This window comes from Rhinoraja longicauda, chromosome 31 (assembly GCF_053455715.1).
Source record: "Rhinoraja longicauda isolate Sanriku21f chromosome 31, sRhiLon1.1, whole genome shotgun sequence".
Classification (NCBI taxonomy): Eukaryota; Metazoa; Chordata; class Chondrichthyes; order Rajiformes; family Arhynchobatidae; genus Rhinoraja; species Rhinoraja longicauda.
In genome coordinates, this window is record NC_135983.1 from 15,784,266 (window position 1) to 15,802,880 (window position 18,615).

The 18,615-nt window shown below is 50.3% G+C and overlaps 1 protein-coding gene across 12 annotated transcripts in view; it reads right to left on the reverse strand.

Annotated features, from left to right (window-relative positions):
• fnbp1b (formin binding protein 1b) overlaps positions 1–12,322 on the reverse strand; it is a 145,784-nt gene extending 133,462 nt beyond the window's left edge. For 11 of the 12 annotated variants that reach the window (XM_078426189.1, XM_078426201.1, XM_078426198.1 and 8 more), the window contains exon 1: positions 12,062–12,322. In XM_078426189.1, coding sequence (XP_078282315.1) covers positions 12,062–12,085 — 24 coding nt within the window. In that variant the 5' untranslated portion in view covers positions 12,086–12,322. Of the gene's footprint in view, positions 1–2,213; positions 2,925–12,061 lie in introns of those variants that run through there. The other variant, XM_078426190.1, reaches the window with a different exon arrangement.
• Between the last annotated feature and the right edge of the window lie 6,293 nt (positions 12,323–18,615).

Genomic DNA, 18,615 nt, shown 5'->3' on the forward strand with positions numbered 1-18,615 from the left:
AAACTGGAGCACCGGGAGGAAACCCATGTTGTTAAAGAGAGAATGTGCAAACTCCACACAGACAGCACCCAAGGTCAGGATCCAGTCTGGGTCTAGCACCGTGAGGCAGCAGCTCGACCAGCTATGCCACTGCGCATTTAGATGAAATTTAGATTACGATCATCTAAGTTAAGGCAAAGTAGAAGGAACAGAAGTGCATGCGAGACAAAGAGAACAGGAGATGCTGGATTCTTGAATAAAACACAAAATGCCAGAGTAACTCAGCAAGTCAGGCAGCATCTCTGGGAGGACACAGATAGGCAATGTTTCCAGTCAGACTTCTTCAGCATGTGAAGTGAGCACAGGAAGACTTCATTGAACCAGAGAAAGCGGAGAAAGTGAGCTGAAACAACCTGTTTCTATTCAGTTTTAAAATGGACCCAATCATTTTCAAGCATATCACCAATACCCACTTCCTGTCAGGATATGCTAAAAAAAGGCAGCAATATGATGATGCTTCTCCTTTCTCAGAATTCAAGCAATATCAAGATAGTTGTTCTGCCCATGTTGTTCCAAATATCGATTGGAGAGTTCTGCCAGGCCATCTCTGCACCAGGACTCCAAGAACTCTTATTTCTTTTTACATATGTCTACCAAAAAAGCGAACATTAATTCATGCTCCAGCTCAAATGCTAAAAGTGTATACAATAGAGTTAATGAGGTGAGAAAAATGTCAAGTGTGATTGCAGAGTGAAAATACAATTTTGAGCATATTTAAAGTTTAGTTTAGAGATACAGCGCGGAAACAGGCCCTTCGGCCCAACGGGTCCGCGCCGACCATCGATCCCCGCAAAATAAACACTATCCTACACCCACTGGGGACAATGTTTACATTTACCAAGCCAATTAACCTGCAAACCCACAGGTCTTTGTAGTGTGGGAGGAAACTGAAGATCTCGGAGAAAACCCACGCAGATCATGGGGAGAACGTATAAACTCCGTACAGACAGCACCATCAGTCGGGATCGAACCCGGGTCTCTGGCGCTAGATTCGCTGTAAGGCAGCAACTCTACCGCTGCGCTGTGACAACCCTGTTATGCCAATTTTATGAATCTATTGGCCTATGTTAGTATTAAATCTTGATTGCATTTGCCAAAACACTTGAACAGTGCTCAAGAGGTATCATGCGGACAGTGTAACCCAGAAACAACTATTAATAATCAAGAGAACACAAGTTCAAATCCTCGTTTGAAAATAACTCCAAAAAGCTAATTTTATTTTTCCATTTTCTAGAATGCATCTTAGTGGAGAGCCACAAACTAAAATGTTCCTAGATGTACAATGGAGACAGATAATTCAAGGAAAATCTCTGTGAAATAATCATCTTTAAAATGAATTGATATTACATTAAGCACCAATGTGCAATCACAGCAAGTTAGCACAATGGCCATTCCATTTAAACCTGAAATAATTATTTAGCAGCGCATCCCCAATCATTTCACAGCTGCAAAATTAAGGCTGCCATCTACAAGATTAAGGCTACCATCTACAAGATTAAGGCTACCATCTAGAAAATTAAGCACAGGCTACCATCTACAAGAAACTGATTGTACAGAGGAATCTGAAATCATAAAGGGAATAAATCAGGTGAAGGCGCAGTCTCTTTCCCAGGCTCGGGGAATTAAAAACTGGAGGACATAGGTTTAAGGTGAGAGGGGGAAAGATTTAATAGGAACCAGAGAGACAATCTTTTCCACAAAAGAATGTGGTGGGTATATGGAAGGAGCTGCCGGAGGAAGTAATTGAGCCAGGTACAATAACAACTTTTAAAAGACACTTGGACTGGCTAACTCCATAAATTTCAGATTACTTTCTTTTATTGCAGCCTTTGATTGTGATATATCTGTCAATGTTATTATTGCTGTTTAATGCATTCCTGTTCAGCATATGAATCACCACTTCTGCTTGGTAAGTGCTTTGGTAAACCAAACCAAATGCTCTCACTCAAATCTTATCACGACATCTTCACATTGATTTAAAGATACAACTGCTATTGTACGTCAGGTAACCATTACGTAGATTCATAGGGTACACATTTGATAAGTGACTTTTTTAATTCGCCAATTTACGGACAAAGAAGTTGAGTTTTCCTAAATTAAAAGTAAAATAATTATTGCTGCCACATTCTACAACAGTGGTGCACAAAAACTCAAAAAAAGTTGTCATTACTCACCATAATTTACCATCAAGTCGAACCTATAGAAACAGTAGTTCAGTTGGTCTGCACAAGGATTTGCAATCCATCCGTGTTCACTTCACATGCTCCTCTCTTCCCAATCTCCATTATTCTTCGGTAGTATTCATTCAAACTCTCCTTGTGGCAGCAAGTTCCACATTTTTACTTTTTCTGATTAAAGTAATTTCCTTAGATTAAATTATTGATCTCCAAGTCATTGTCTTGTACCACGAGTGGAAAATATTTCCCTTTTCTACCTGGAGAACCTAATTCTTATCACCTTGCTCTGTGGAAGTATCGTAGCCTGCTCAATACTTAATGAAACCTCCAGCAAGAATCATAGTATAACTTTACTTTAAATCTTGCCGCTCCTAATTCACTGCCTTATTGTAAAAGAGATCACAGCTACACAGCATTTCAAATCCAGTCTAGCCAACGTCCTGTTCAAATGCAACTCAACACCCTTGCCTTTTGAAACTTGATTAATTCTTAATTATTTCTTGATTAATTCTTTGCTTTTTAATTGCACTGTTAACCTACATGCATTTTAGTGCTTTATGCATTAGATTATTTTGCTCCTGTACCCCATTTCTATGTGCTATTCAAGCAGTGTCTCAATTCTTAAATTGAAAAGCAAAAAAAAAATGCATATGTAACGAGAAAAGAAGAGGTTGCATCCAAGGAGAAACTAAACGTGAATATTTCAGATTGATATCCCTCCATCAGAAATGGGAAAGTTTTACAAAGCAGGAATGTTTGGAACTGCAAAGAGTGGGAGGGGCGGGAAGAACAAAGGAGAACCCTGTGATAGGAGGGAGACCATGAGACAATGGATGACAGAGCCTAGTGTCAGGGCTGTGAATGCACATTCACCCCGCCCCTCTCTCTTCTCTGTAACATTTCTATTTTTTTTCTGTCCTAACAAAAGGTTATTGACACACAATGTTATTTCTGTTCTGCTCTTCCAATGCAGAATATCTCCAGTATTTTCTGTTTTTACTCCTCATTCCTGCAGTAAGAGGTATCTACGCTGGGGAACAGAAGTTTTCCCCGCTTCAGAGAAAAGCAGCGAGCTTAACTTTTCCATGTCTCAAATCAATTGTGCCAACTTCCTACAAAACAATGAGGCATTTCTGTAATGGAGCAACACCCACGATAAAATGCCCAAAGCCATTTGAGACATGCTCAACTAAATGTCATGCTATTTTGCCCAGCAGGAGAGAAAGCCAAGTATCAGAAGAACCAAATTGCTAACCAATTATCCATCTCCTCTCTAGAATGTACACTTGTAAAGTCTTTCCATTTCTAAAATTAAACTGAATTACAATTTTCTGTCATCAGTAATTTCAATGATCGATTGCCTTGAAAATAGACTAAAGGGGTAAGGAATTAAAGACTAGAGGACATAGGTTAAAGGTGGGAAAAGATTTAATAAGAACCCGAGGGGAAACTTTTTCACTCAGATGACGGTGGATATAAATGCAATGTGTGCCAGAGGAAGTAGTTGAGGCAGGAACAATAACAACATTTAAAAAACATTTGGACAGGTCCATGAATAGGAAAGGCTTTGAGGGATGTGGGCCAAATGCGGGAAAGGGACTAACTTACATGGGGCACTATGGATGAGTAGGCCAAAGGGCCTGTTTACGAGCTCTATGAACAAGCTCCACAATCTGAATGAAATAATGGGCTGTTCTCATTTTCACAGAAAATTTTATGTTCTTTTGGACTGATATTTCAGAATCTACCAATTAGTTCTATCCACCACATTTTTTCTACAAATCAAGGAATGATTGATTGATTGATTACGAGGGGACTGCATACATTTGGGTTATCCTTTCCATGACATACATAAATAAAGTGTTTTGAGCAATGCAACACTAAGGTGGAGTGAGGTTTAGATTAATTTCCATTTACGGGTGTGTGCCTTGGTCAAACTTGCAGACAAAATCAGGACGGCTATGATTTGCTCCTCGTTACACCAATCAGGTACGAGGGGAAACCACAAATCCAAAATCACAATGAAAGATATTTTCACTCCTGTCATAAGCTGCAACCTTCTGCCTGGAAAAATGGAAGTGATATTACAGGTCATTTTAAAACAAGAACAAGGTAGTGAATGGAGGATGAGAAACTTAAGAGGGTTATGTATGAAATGCAGGGATGTGAGCTTAATCACAATTCCCCTTTCAAGGTGCGATGATAGTCAGAATAGGCCCAAAGGCAGCCTCCTGGGCTGACAACGTCTGTGTCTGAGCTTGTGGTGGAGATGTAAACACAGGATATGTACTTCAGCCAACTTCCTGTTGCATTACTCAAAGAAATAAACCCAGATCGTGAGGAGAGAAAAAATGAAGGTAGATCTGCCAGGAAAGAATAATAATTTTTTTAGGCTGTTCTGTCTCCAAAAACCAGGTCCAGTTGTAATGTGCTATGTATAGAGATGCTGTGCTGTGCTGTGTATAGGTATTGTGCATTTCCGTCGCTTACTGCAGTTTAAGATGGCTACCAAAGCAGTCCTTTGGATTCTTACCTGTGACTGATTGGTGCTGAAATGTCCTTAACATTTTTAAGGACAGGTTCCTGCAACATTGTTTGAAAAGAAAGCATAAGGAAGGGGTAATTTTGAAGTATAAGGTACATTCAAAACAATTGCTCGGAAAACACCCACAATTACTATTCTCTGATTCTGCCTTTATCTGAAGCCCGAGATAGACACAAAATGCTGGAGTAATCTCTGGATAAAAGGAATGGGTGACATTTCGGGTCGTGATACTTCTTCAGACTGGCCTGAAGAAGGCAGTCTGAAGGAGGTTTTCGACCCGAAACGTCACCCAGCAGTGTGAAGAAGGCTGTCGGCCTGAAAGGTCATCCTTCCTTCTCTCCAGAGATGCTGCCCGAGTTACTCCAGCATTTTCTGTCCATCTTCAGTTTAAACCAGCATCTGCAGTTCCTTCCTACAACATCTGAAAGCCCTATCTTTTAAATTTCAAACTTTATATCTAAGAACTGGTTTTAGGTATTGTCGGTAGTTCAACAGAAAACCTGGATAAGTCAAGTAATTTAATCCAAATTCAAGGTGGTGAGGAGCAAGTCAGCAGAATCCCATAACCAAACTAACCATTATTCTGTCTTTTAACAAAGCAAAAACAATAAAACCCTTTTACTCAAGTGTCCAGGCATACAAATTCAGGCATTTTGTATGATAACTATTTTTTGAATAAGCATTTAGAACAAAGAACAGTGCAGCAAAGGACAGACCCTTTTGACCACAAGGTCTGTGGTGAATATGATGCAACGTTAAACTAATCTCCTCTGCCTGCATGTGATATATATCCTTCCATCCAAGTGTTTATCTAAAAGCCTCTTAAATGTTATTGTTGTATCTGCCTCCACCACCACCCCAGCAGCACGTTCTAGGCACCCACCACTGTGTAAAAAATCTTGCTCCGCACATCTATCTCTCCATCCATCCATCTATCTATATACTAAAACTCTCGTTTGTTATCTTGTTTGTGACTGAACTTCAGCCAAAATGGTACACGATAGCGCGACAATTTTAGGCCCACCTTACTCAGCATTGTCACTTTAGTGATAATGCAAGTAGTTTTATTGAAATCGGTGTTATATTTTTTAAGTTATTCACATTTTAAAGTTTAAAAGGAGGGGAGGGGGGGTGGGAGAGAAGGGAGAGGGGAGGTTGAGGAGAGAGAGGAGGGGGGAGGCCAGGGTGCTGTACCAAAACAGGAGAGGTTTGGGCCCAACGGGTCCATCTATCCATCTATCGCCAAGGTGGCGCAGCGGCAGAGTTGCTGCCTTACAGCGAATGCAGCGCCGGAGACTCAGGTTCGATCCTGACTACGGGCGCCGTCTGTACGGAGTTTGTACGTTCTCCCCGTGACCTGCGTGGGTTTTCTCCGAGATCTTCGGTTTCCTCCCACACTCCAAAGACGTACAGGTATGTAGGTTGATTGGCTGGGAGGGAGTGGGGGAGGGAGGGGGGGCTGGACCAATGCAGGAGAGGTTTGGGCCCAATGGGTCTACTCGAGCTAGTCTCCTTTCAAATTTTGCTCATCCCACCTTAGAGCCATGCCCTTCGAGTCTTTGAAATTTCTATCCTGGGGAAAAGAGTCTGACTGCATACCCTATCTTTGCCTCTCAAAATGTTCTATTCATCTATTTGGCTTTGGCTTAGTTAACAGCAGAAGTTCCTCTGTGCACATAACTTTTTCTTCAGATATTAATTGCAATCACAAAATAAAACACCCACAGAAATAGTGGTGTTACATGTGGTCGATTTGTGACAATATATTTCCAACTTTTCCGATTTAGGATTTGCAATATTGATGAAATATGCACTCTATCTCACAATATATGACCTGCAGTACACACTAGCTCCACATAAAATCCAGGATAGAATGCATAGAAATATATTATTGTAAAGCAGCATGTTCGTACAAAAATTCACATTTACTAATCATTTCTCTGAAATCCAGGTGGCATCAATGTAGATGTTAACTGAAAGTTCATAATAAAAAAAGTCTGGATTCTCTGACAACTTGTACTTTGTCTACTCTGTAAATGAAAAATGCAAGATCATATGAAAATGCAAACTGTCTTGAAGACACAAATCGACATGGCCATCAAATGCAAGAACTCAACAATACTGGACCTCAATCTTATTCCAGGACATTGTTTTTGCACAATTGCAGCACTAGCTATCATAGCGAAAGCCACTGATAATCAATAAATGACAAAGCGTGCAAATAACTGATATCACAAGACCATATAATCAGAGACCTATGCCAAAGTTGTTTAATAACTTGCAATTGTTATCATAAAACTCATTCCAAGTAAGATAACAAGAATAAAAGAGTGATTGGAATAATGTACATAATAAAGTAACCAAAAGAACACCTTTACAAATACATTAAATGCATGTACTGGTTATCAAGCAAGAGGTAGGAATTTGGGATAAGCCTGCAACTAGTAACATCCAACTTCACTCTATTTCACATAATGTCACAGCAATCAGTAGCTGCAATGTTGTATAGAAGTACCTGATTGCACTGCTGAAGGGCAAGTTCCCAAATAATTACATTGAATTGCATTCACTACCTGAAAAATTCACTTCCACAAGCGTATTATACAAATCACCAGCCATTCTAATTTTACAAGGAATTAACAATCCACATTGGCAACTTCTCCACTTATATTCAAAACCAAATTGTCTTACAAATTACTGATCGTCATTTCAATCCAACCAGCCACAACTGGTTTAAAAAAAATGAAACCAAATTACCTCTCATCCTATAAACTTCATGTTGTTGAGCACAAATAAACTTGCATTAACTGAAACTCATTTGCTCTGTTCAATATACAGTAGCTACTTCCTTTAACAGTGTTTTTCACCCATCTGCTCTGCAGTTTTCTGAGATAAGTATTTATAACTCTGGTAAATATAACAGAGGCTTTTCTAGAAAAGCCTTCTTGGAGAATCTAATTCAATATGGTTCGTACAACCAAGCATTGTCACTTGCATTCCTTTTCCTTGTTGATCCATGAGATTCAAGGACTCCAGTCCTTGCACTTTAATTCAGAATGTTGCTGAAGAGATATTTGTATTATCAACAGACACGGATGGTGCAAGTGTGAAACGCACACCTCCAGATTTAGGGGGACAGTTTCTTTGCCGCTGTTATCAGGCAACTGAATCATCCTACCACAAGCAGAGATCAGTCCTCAACTACGACCTACCTCATTGGTGACCCTTGGACTATCCTTGATTGGACTTTGCTGGGTTTACCTTGCAGTAAACTTTATTCCCTTATCAAGTATCTCTACACTGTAAATGGCTCGATTGTAATCATGCATGGTCTTTCCTTTGACTGGACATCACGCAACAAAAGCTTTTCACTGTACCTTGGTCCTCGTGACGATACACTAAACTGTAACTGCAACTAAGCAGTGTTTGATGGAGTAAGTTGATTAAGTTGAGTAAGTTATTTGGGATGTTGTGTGTCACTTCGGCTGCTGTGTACATGTTCTCACCATCTTCCTGTCATAGACACCTGAAGTAATCCTTCTCCATTTTTAGCAGTCCCCAGGCAGGGGTTCCTATAACGATGGGAAAGATTTTTTGAAGAAGCACTGAGAACATCCCCGAATGTCCTTTTCTTCTGTTCTCTCCTGACGATGCAGCTCAGAGCAGAGCAGCTGCTTCAGGATTCAATGTGCAATGTACATGTGGACCAGTCACCATAGCTGGTTCAGCAAAATCAAATATTGACCTTGTTAGCCAAAGAAAGGACAATGCCAATGATTCGCCAATGCATTGAAAATTTGTGTGTGATGCAATCCAGCGCTGTTTAACATAGAATATAGGTGCAGGAGGAGGCCATTCGGCCCTTCGAGCCAGCACCGCCATTCATTGTGATCATGGCTGATCATCCACAATCAATAACCTGTGCCCAACTTCTCCCCATAACCCTTGATTCCACTAGCCCCCAGAGCTCAATCCAATTCTCTCTTAAATTCATCCAGTGATTTGGCCTCCACTGCCCTCTGTGGCAGAGAATTCCACAAATTCATAACTCTCTGGGTGAAAAAGTTCCTTCTCACCTCAGTTTTAAATGGCCTCCCTTTTATTCTAAGACTGTGGCCCCTGGTTCTGGACTCCCACAACATTGGGAACATTTTTCCTGCATCTAGCTTGTCCGGTCCTTTTATAATTTTATATGTCTCTATAGGATCCCCTCTCATCCTTCTAAACTCCAGTGAATACAAGCCTAGTCTTTTCAATCTTTCCTCATATGACAGTCCCGCCATCCCAGGGATCAATCTCGTGAACCTACGCTGCACTGCCTCAATTACAAGGATGCCCGTCCTCAAATTAGGAGATCAAAACTGTACACAATATTCCAGATGTGGTCTTACCAGGGCCCTATACAAATGCAGAAAAACCTCCTTACTCCTATATTGAAATCCTCTCGTTATGAAGGCCAACATGCCATTAGCTTTCTTCACTGCCTGCTGTACCTGCACGCCAACTTTCAGTGACTGGTGTACAAGGACACCCAGGTCTCGCTGCATTTCTCCCTTACCTAACCTGACACCATTGAGATAATAATCTGGCTCCTTGTTTTTGCTGCCAAAGTGGATAACCTCACATTTATCTACATTATACTGCAACTGCCATGCATCTACCCACTCACTCAACCAGTCCAGGTCAACCAACAACCTCCTAACATCCTCTTTGCAGTTCACATTACCACCCAGCTTTGTGTCATCCTACCCCCAATACCATGTGCTCTAATTTTGCTCATCAATCTCCCATGTGGGACCTTATCAAAGGCTTTCTGAAAGTCTAGATGCACTACATCCACAGGATCCCCTTCATCCATTTTACTTGTTACATCCTCAAAAAATTCCAGAAGATTAGTCAAGCATGATTTCCCTTTCATAAATCCATGCTGACTTGAAATGCCTATTAACTGAATATACCTGAGCCAAACAGGAGGCAGGGAATCCCAGCTGCACAGCAGACCATGAACTTGGCCAAAGTTTATGGTCTTGAACACTCATTTCCTCGGTGGATTCAAGGCTCCTGACTAACAGGAGATGGAGGTAAATTCAGTCATTGATGCCTGTTTTTGCTCCACAGATATGGAAGTGGTCTCATTGTGGTCATTGGAAGGGAGTGTGGTGTGGCAGGGCAACTTGCCAGCTGCTTAGCTGTGGCTCCCAACATACGCATCATTAATAGTCTACATGTTGTAAATTAATGACTGAAGATGGGATGGAGCAAAGGACAAACACTTTGATGCTCACCCTGTAGATTAACTTCACCCCGGTGGGAAACCCATCAGAGATGGAGCACTGCAGTGACGAAGGTCAATAAAAGATTTTGCAATGACCTAGTCTTGTCCGGTTCAATTTTGTTCCAAAACTGGGCCGATGGGGCCCATTGGTTCAGGTCATGCGGCATGTCTTGAATGGTAACACATTTCTGGAAATTTGAGGAAGATTGCTCACAACCTCACTTAGTTGATACTTTTGCGAGGCCAAGACGCTACTTTCTTGGATTGGTCATACTGCAAGGATCATATCCAGGGTATCTCTAAATGGACATAATCCACTCTGCGACTCTTTGGAGAACCTCTTCAGCCACTGGAAGGACACAGTTGATGAGTTTAGCAGAAACCCCTCTGTAATTACCACAACTAGACTAAAGTGCTTAATTCCAGGTAGTCATAATTACAGCATCTGTGAGGCCCCATGGTCTGCTGTCCTCCTCTCAGATGAGGACGATGACACCATGAATTTACACGAGAACTACCTCACCACGTGTTGGAATCATACAGCACAGAAGCAGACCTTTCCGCCCAATTCATTCATGCTGACCACGATGCCCTATCTATGCTAGTACCAACTAACTGTATTTGGCCCAAATCCCTCTAAACCTCTCCTGTCCATGAACCTGTCCAAATACCTTTTAAATGCTATTCTGTACTTGCCTTGACTACTTCCCCTGACAGCTCATTCCCATATACCTACCGCCCAGTGTTGGTAGACAAAATATGTGTAGGAAGGAACTGCAGATGCTAGTTTAAACTGAAGACAGACAACAAAAGCTGGAGTAACTCAGCAGCTCTGGAGAAGAGTAACAGGTGGAATTTCAGGTCGGTCTGAAGAAGGGTCTCGACCCGAAACGTCACCTATTCCTTTTCTCCAGAGATACTGCCTGACCCGCTGAGTTACACTAGCTTTTAGTGCCTATCTATCCAATGTTAGTACTTCATTGGCGATTGTTATATAATGTTAGTACTTCACTGAGGATTTTGACAGGAGGCTCTGTTGCTGTTATCGGTTTTACCACTTCAATCACTTGCCAGACTAGTGTAAAATTTGTAGCAGTTTGCATGCTGTGGACAATCACATCAAATGTTCCGTCAAATACGACTTTGTCTGCAAAGTTCTTCCAGCAGGCTCTGTCTGCTCTGGTTGGCAGACTTCTGCCCTTGATGGGGTGTCCTGTATTCTTAGCAGGGTGGATTGCTTGGAGTTTGGGCCATAAATAATCTTGAAAACACAGAAGGATCCTCGTTTGTCATTGTCACCAGCTAGCTGTTGGCTCTTCTGCACTTTACTGCAGATCCTTTTTTTTGTTTTTTTTTGGACCTTGGCCTTCAGATGCCTGTACACCTACTTCGCCCCCGCTCCTGGCCTCATCTCCCAGACATTATTAGGCTTTGCAAGACGTGAACAACAGCAGCACTTTCTCCTCCGTGTTCCCCATTTCATCTTGGGGGAGGGTAAGTGATAACTCGCAACCTATTCAAATACCTTTGTCTGCCCTCCGCCAAGGACTTACTTACTTCATGCTCAATCGGCCATTCCCCTTCTCGCCTCAACCGATAATTTAATTTGGTTTAAGAAAAGACAACTCGTGCTGTCTTGCAATTCAATCCCGCAACGCCAATTTAACAGCAAACAATTAGTTTTTCCTCTTGGGTCAAAGAACCCGGCCCATTTTAAAATCAGACCTCTCGGTTTGAAAAATACGAGGTTTGTACATTAAAATTAAAAAGCGCTTCGGATAACATTTGCTCTCCAACGCCAACCACAGCGTTACATTCTATTCAATGCAACGAGACACAGACGCACATCCAACATTAGAAAATTGGGTGGTGCAAGCAAGGTGGCTGTGATAAATGTTATTTAATCATTAACAGCTCTGCGAACGAATGCAACAGACTCTCTGAGAGACGCCTCTTGCAGTGTGAGTGCGGAGTGATGCCCCCCCCCCCCCCTCTCTCTCTCTCTCTCCCCGTTATGTTACTTACCCACAGCTCTGTGCCCCAGCTCATGGTCGGCGGCTGCTCCCAGTGTAACAATTACTGAAGCGATACAGTGTGGCGGCCCGGGGACTGACTGACTGACTGGCTGCGCGCGCGCGCGCCCGCTGGGCTGCAGGAGATGGGTGGGTGGATGGGGACGGACGGACGGAGACTTGCACTGGGGGGGGGGTCCGGCTGCCGGCTTTAGTTCCCCTTCATGGTTTGTGGGGTTTTTCCCCACCCCCCCCGCTCCTCGACACAGCCGTCTGACAATATGGCCAACGGGCTGACAGCAGGCGGGCACGGGCACGGGCACGAGCACGGTCGCGCGCACTGGCGGGGGCGAGCGCAGGCTGGGGGGGGGGGGGTGTACAGGTGGGGGGAACGGGTGTGGGATGGGGAGAGGGGGGGTTGTAGGGGAGGGGGAGAGGGGGGGATAGTAGGGGAGGGGGAGAGGGGGGGATAGTAGGGGAGGGGGAGAGGGGGGATTGTAGGGGAGGGGGAGAGGGGGGGATAGTAGGGGAGGGGGAGAGGGGGATAGTAGGGGAGGGGGATAGTAGGGGAGGGGGAGAGGGGGGATAGTAGGGGAGGGGGAGAGGGGGGGATAGTAGGGGAGGGGGAGAGGGGGGATAGTAGGGGAGGGGGAGAGGGGGATAGTAGGGGAGGGGGAGAGGGGGGATAGTAGGGGAGGGGGATAGTAGGGGAGGGGGAGAGGGGGGATAGTAGGGGAGGGGGAGAGGGGGGGATAGTAGGGGAGGGGGAGAGGGGGGATTGTAGGGGAGGGGGAGAGGGGGGGATAGTAGGGGAGGGGGAGAGGGGGATAGTAGGGGAGGGGGAGAGGGGGGATAGTAGGAGAGGGGGGGATAGTAGGGGAGGGGGAGAGGGGGGATAGTAGGGGAGGGGGAGAGGGGGGATAGTAGGGGAGGGGGAGAGGGGGGATTGTAGGGGAGGGGGAGAGGGGGGGATAGTAGGGGAGGGGGAGAGGGGAGGATAGTAGGGGAGGGGGAGAGGGGGGGATAGTAGGGGAGGGGGAGAGGGGGGATAGTAGGGGAGGGGGAGAGGGGGGATAGTAGGGGAGGGGGAGAGGGGGGATAGTAGGGGAGGGGGAGAGGGGGGATTGTAGGGGAGGGGGAGAGGGGGGGATAGTAGGGGAGGGGGAGAGGGGGGGATAGTAGGGGAGGGGGAGAGGGGGATTGTAGGGGAGCGGGAGAGGGGGGATTGTAGGGGAGGGGGAGAGGGGGGGATAGTAGGGGAGGGGGAGAGGGGGGGATAGTAGGGGAGGGGGAGAGGGGGGGATGGTAGGGGAGGGGGAGAGGGGGGATTGTAGGGGAGGGGGAGAGGGGGGATTGTAGGGGAGAGGGGGGATTGTAGGGGAGCGGGAGAGGGGGGATTGTAGGGGAGGGGGAGAGGGGGGGATAGTAGGGGAGGGGGAGAGGGGGGATAGTAGGGGAGGGGGAGAGGGGGGATTGTAGGGGAGGGGGAGAGGGGGGGATAGTAGGGGAGGGGGAGAGGGGGGGATAGTAGGGGAGGGGGAGAGGGGGGGATAGTAGGGGAGGGGGAGAGGGGGGGATAGTAGGGGAGGGGGAGAGGGGGGATTGTAGGGGAGGGGGAGAGGGGGGGATAGTAGGGGAGGGGGAGAGGGGGGGATAGTAGGGGAGGGGGAGAGGGGGGATTGTAGGGGAGGGGGGGATAGTAGGGGAGGGGGAGAGGGGGGATTGTAGGGGAGAGGGGGATTGTAGGGGAGGGGTATTGAGGGGGAGGGGGAGGGGGGATTGTAGGGGAGGGGGAGAGGGGGGATTGTAGGGGAGGGGGAGAGGGGGATTGTAGGGGAGGGGGAGAGGGGGATTGTAGGGGAGGGGGAGAGGAGGGATTGTAGGGGAGGGGGAGAGGGGGATTGTAGGGGAGCGGGAGAGGGGGGATTGTAGGGGAGGGGGAGAGGGGATTGTAGGGGAGGGGGGAGAGGGGGATTGTAGGGGAGGGAGAGGGGGGATTATAGGGGAGGGGGGATTGTAGGGGAGGGGGAGAGGGGTATTGTAGGGGAGGGGGAGAGGGGATTGTAGGGGAGGGGGAGAGGGGGGATTGTAGGGGAGGGGGAGAGGAGGATTGTAGGGGAGGGGTATTGAGGGGGAGGGGGAGGGGGGATTGTAGGGGAGGGGGAGAGGGGGGATTGTAGGTGAGGGGGAGAGGGGGATTGTAGGGGAGGGGGAGAGGGGGATTGTAGGGGAGGGGGAGAGGGGGATTGTAGGGGAGGGGGAGAGGGGGATTGTAGGGGAGGGGGAGAGGGGGATTGTAGGGGAGGGGGAGAGGGGGATTGTAGGGGAGGGGGAGAGGAGGGATTGTAGGGGAGGGGGAGAGGGGGATTGTAGGGGAGCGGGAGAGGGGGGATTGTAGGGGAGGGGGAGAGGGGATTGTAGGGGAGGGGGGAGAGGGGGATTGTAGGGGAGGGAGAGGGGGGATTATAGGGGGGGGGATTGTAGGGGAGGGGGAGAGGGGTATTGTAGGGGAGGGGGAGAGGGGATTGTAGGGGAGGGGGAGAGGGGGGATTGTAGGGGAGGGGGAGAGGAGGATTGTAGGGGAGGGGTATTGAGGGGGAGGGGGAGGGGGAGGGGGGATTGTAGGGGAGGGGGAGAGGGGGGATTGTAGGGGAGGGGGAGGGGGAGAGGGTATTGTAGGGGAGGGGGAGAGGGGGGATTGTAGGGGAGGGGGAGAGGGTATTGTAGGGGAGGGGGAGAGGGGTATTGTAGGGGAGGGGGAGAGGAGGATTGTAGGGGAGGGGGAGAGGAGGATTGTAGGGGAGGGGGACAGGGGGGGATAGTAGGGGAGGGGGGAGAGGGGGATTGTAGGGGAGCGGGAGAGGGGGGATTGTAGGGGAGGGGGAGAGGGGGGGATAGTAGGGGAGGGGGAGAGGGGGGGGATAGTAGGGGAGGGGGAGAGGGGGGGATGGTAGGGGAGGGGGAGAGGGGGGATTGTAGGGGAGGGGGAGAGGGGGGATTGTAGGGGAGGGGGAGAGGGGGGATTGTAGGGGAGGGGGAGAGGGGGGATTGTAGGGGAGAGGGGGGATTGTAGGGGAGCGGGAGAGGGGGGATTGTAGGGGAGGGGGAGAGGGGGGGATAGTAGGGGAGGGGGAGAGGGGGGATAGTAGGGGAGGGGGAGAGGGGGGATTGTAGGGGAGGGGGAGAGGGGGGGATAGTAGGGGAGGGGGAGAGGGGGGGATAGTAGGGGAGGGGGAGAGGGGGGGATAGTAGGGGAGGGGGAGAGGGGGGGATAGTAGGGGAGGGGGAGAGGGGGGATTGTAGGGGAGGGGGAGAGGGGGGGATAGTAGGGGAGGGGGAGAGGGGGGGATAGTAGGGGAGGGGGAGAGGGGGGATTGTAGGGGAGGGGGGGATAGTAGGGGAGGGGGAGAGGGGGGATTGTAGGGGAGGGGGAGAGGGGGATTGTAGGGGAGGGGTATTGAGGGGGAGGGGGAGGGGGGATTGTAGGGGAGGGGGAGAGGGGGGATTGTAGGGGAGGGGGAGAGGGGGATTGTAGGGGAGGGGGAGAGGGGGATTGTAGGGGAGGGGGAGAGGAGGGATTGTAGGGGAGGGGGAGAGGGGGATTGTAGGGGAGCGGGAGAGGGGGGATTGTAGGGGAGGGGGAGAGGGGATTGTAGGGGAGGGGGGAGAGGGGGATTGTAGGGGAGGGAGAGGGGGGATTATAGGGGGGGGGGATTGTAGGGGAGGGGGAGAGGGGTATTGTAGGGGAGGGGGAGAGGGGATTGTAGGGGAGGGGGAGAGGGGGGATTGTAGGGGAGGGGGAGAGGAGGATTGTAGGGGAGGGGTATTGAGGGGGAGGGGGAGGGGGGATTGTAGGGGAGGGGGAGAGGGGGGATTGTAGGGGAGGGGGAGGGGGAGAGGGTATTGTAGGGGAGGGGGAGAGGGGGGATTGTAGGGGAGGGGGAGAGGGGTATTGTAGGGGAGGGGGAGAGGGGTATTGTAGGGGAGGGGGAGAGGAGGATTGTAGGGGAGGGGGAGAGGAGGATTGTAGGGGAGGGGGACAGGGGGGGATAGTAGGGGAGGGGGGAGAGGGGGATTGTAGGGGAGCGGGAGAGGGGTGATTGTAGGGGAGGGGGAGAGGGGGATTGTAGGGGAGGGGGGAGAGGGGGATTGTAGGGGAGGGAGAGGGGGGATTATAGGGGAGGGGGGATTGTAGGGGAGGGGGAGAGGGGTATTGTAGGGGAGGGGGAGAGGGGTATTGTAGGGGAGGGGGAGAGAAGGATTGTAGGGGAGGGGGAGAGGAGGATTGTAGGGGAGGGGGAGAGGGGTATTGAGGGGGAGGGGGGATTGTAGGGGAGGGGGAGAGGGGGGGATAGTAGGGGAGGGGGGAGAGGGGGATTGTAGGGGAGGGGGAGAGGGGGGATTGTAGGGGAGGGGGGGATTGTAGGGGAGAGGGGGATTGTAGGGGAAGGAGAGGGGGGATTATAGGGGAGGGGGAGGGGGGATTGTAAGGGAGGGGAGAGGGGATTGTAGGGGTGGGGGAGAGGGGATTGTAGGGGAGGGGGGAGGGGGGATTGTAGGGGAGGGGGAGAGAGGTATTGTAGGGGAGGGGGAGAGGAGGATTGTAGGGGAGGGGTATTGAGGGGGAGGGGGGATTGTAGGGGAGGTGGAGAGGGGGGATTGTAGGGGAGGGGGAGAGGGGGGATTGTAGGGGAGGGGGAGAAAGGTATTGTAGGGGAGGGGGAGAGGAGGATTGTAGGGGAGGGGTATTGAGGGGGAGGGGGAGGGGGGATTGTAGGGGAGGGGGAGAGGGGGGATTGTAGGGGAGGGGGAGGGGGAGAGGGGATTGTAGGGGAGGGGGAGAGGGGGGATTGTAGGGGAGGGGGAGAGGGGTATTGTAGGGGAGGGGGAGAGGGGTATTGTAGGGGAGGGGGAGAGGAGGATTGTAGGGGAGGGGGGAGGAGGATTGTAGGGGAGGGGGACAGGGGGGGATAGTAGGGGAGGGGGGAGAGGGGGATTGTAGGGGAGCGGGAGAGGGGATTGTAGGGAAGGGGGAGAGGGGTATTGTAGGGGAGGGGGAGAGGGGGATTGTAGGGGAGGGAGAGGGGGGATTATAGGGGAGGGGGGAGGGGGGATTGTAGGGGAGGGGGAGAGGGGTATTGTAGGGGAGGGGGAGAGGGGTATTGTAGGGGAGGGGGAGAGGGGTATTGAGGGGGAGGGGGGATTGTAGGGGAGGGGGAGAGGGGGGCGATAGTAGGGGAGGGGGGAGAGGGGGATTGTAGGGGAGGGGGAGAGGGGGGATTGTAGGGGAGGGGGAGAGGGGGGATTGTAGGGGAGGGGGAGATTGTAGGGGAGGGAGAGGGGGGATTATAGGGGAGGGGGGAGGGGGGATTGTAGGGGAGGGGAGAGGGGGATTGTAGGGGAGGGGGAGAGGGGAGATAGTAGGGGAGGGGGGAGAGGGGGATTGTAGGGGAGGGGGATTGTAGGGGAGGGGGAGATAGGGTGGAGGGGGATTGGAGGGGGGAGGGGGGATTGTAGGGGAGGGGGAGGGGGGGGGATTGTAGGGGAGGGTGAGAGGGGGATTGTAGGGGTAGAGGGGGATTGTAGGGGAGGGGGGGAGGGGGGATTGTAGGGGAGGGGAGAGGGGGGATTGTAGGGGAGGGGAGAGGGGGGGTTGTAGGGGAGGGGGGAGAGGGGGATTGTAGGGGAGGGGGGAGAGGGGGATTGTAGGGGAGGGGGGAGAGGGGGATTGTAGGGGAGGTGGGAGAGGGATTGTAGGGGGGGAGGGGGAGATTGTAGGGGAGGGGGAGAGGGGGATGGGAGGGGGGATTGTAGGGGAGGGGAGAGGGGGATTGTAGGGGAGGGGAGAGGGGGGATTGTAGGGGAGGGGAGAGGGGGGATTATAGGGGAGCGGGGAGATTGTAGGAGAGGGGGGATTGTAGGGGAGGGGAGAGGGGGGATTGTAGGGGAGGGGAGAGGGGGGGTTGTAGGGGAGGGGGGAGAGGGGGGATTGTAGGGGAGGGGGGAGGGGGGATTGTAGTGGAGAGGGGGGGGATTGTAGGGGAGGGGGGATTGTAGGGGAGGGGGGAGAGGGGGGATTGTAGGAGAGGGGGATTGTAGGGGAGGGGGGGAGGGGGGATTGTAGGGGGAGGGGGGATTGTAGGAGTGGGGGGAATGTGGATGGAGAGGGGGGATTGTTGGGGGGAGAGGGGGAATGTAGGGGACGGGAGAGGGGGATTGTAGGGGAGAGGGGGGATTGCAGGGGAGGGGGAGATTGTAGGAGAGGGGGGATTGTAGGGGAGGGGGGAGAGGGGGGATTGTAGGGGAGGGGGAGAGGGGGGATTGTAGGCGAGGGGGGATTGTAGGGGGGGGGAGGGGGGGATTGTAGGGGGAGGGAGGATTGTAGGGGGAGGGAGGATTGTAGGGGAGGGGGAGAGGGGGGAATGTGGATGGATAGGGGGGAATGTAGGGGAGGGGAGAGGGGGGATTGTAGGGGAGGGGGAGAGGGGGATTGTAGGGGAGGGGGAGTTGTAGGGAGGGGGGAGAGGGGATTGTAGGGGAGGGGGGAGAGGGGGGGTTGTAGGGGAG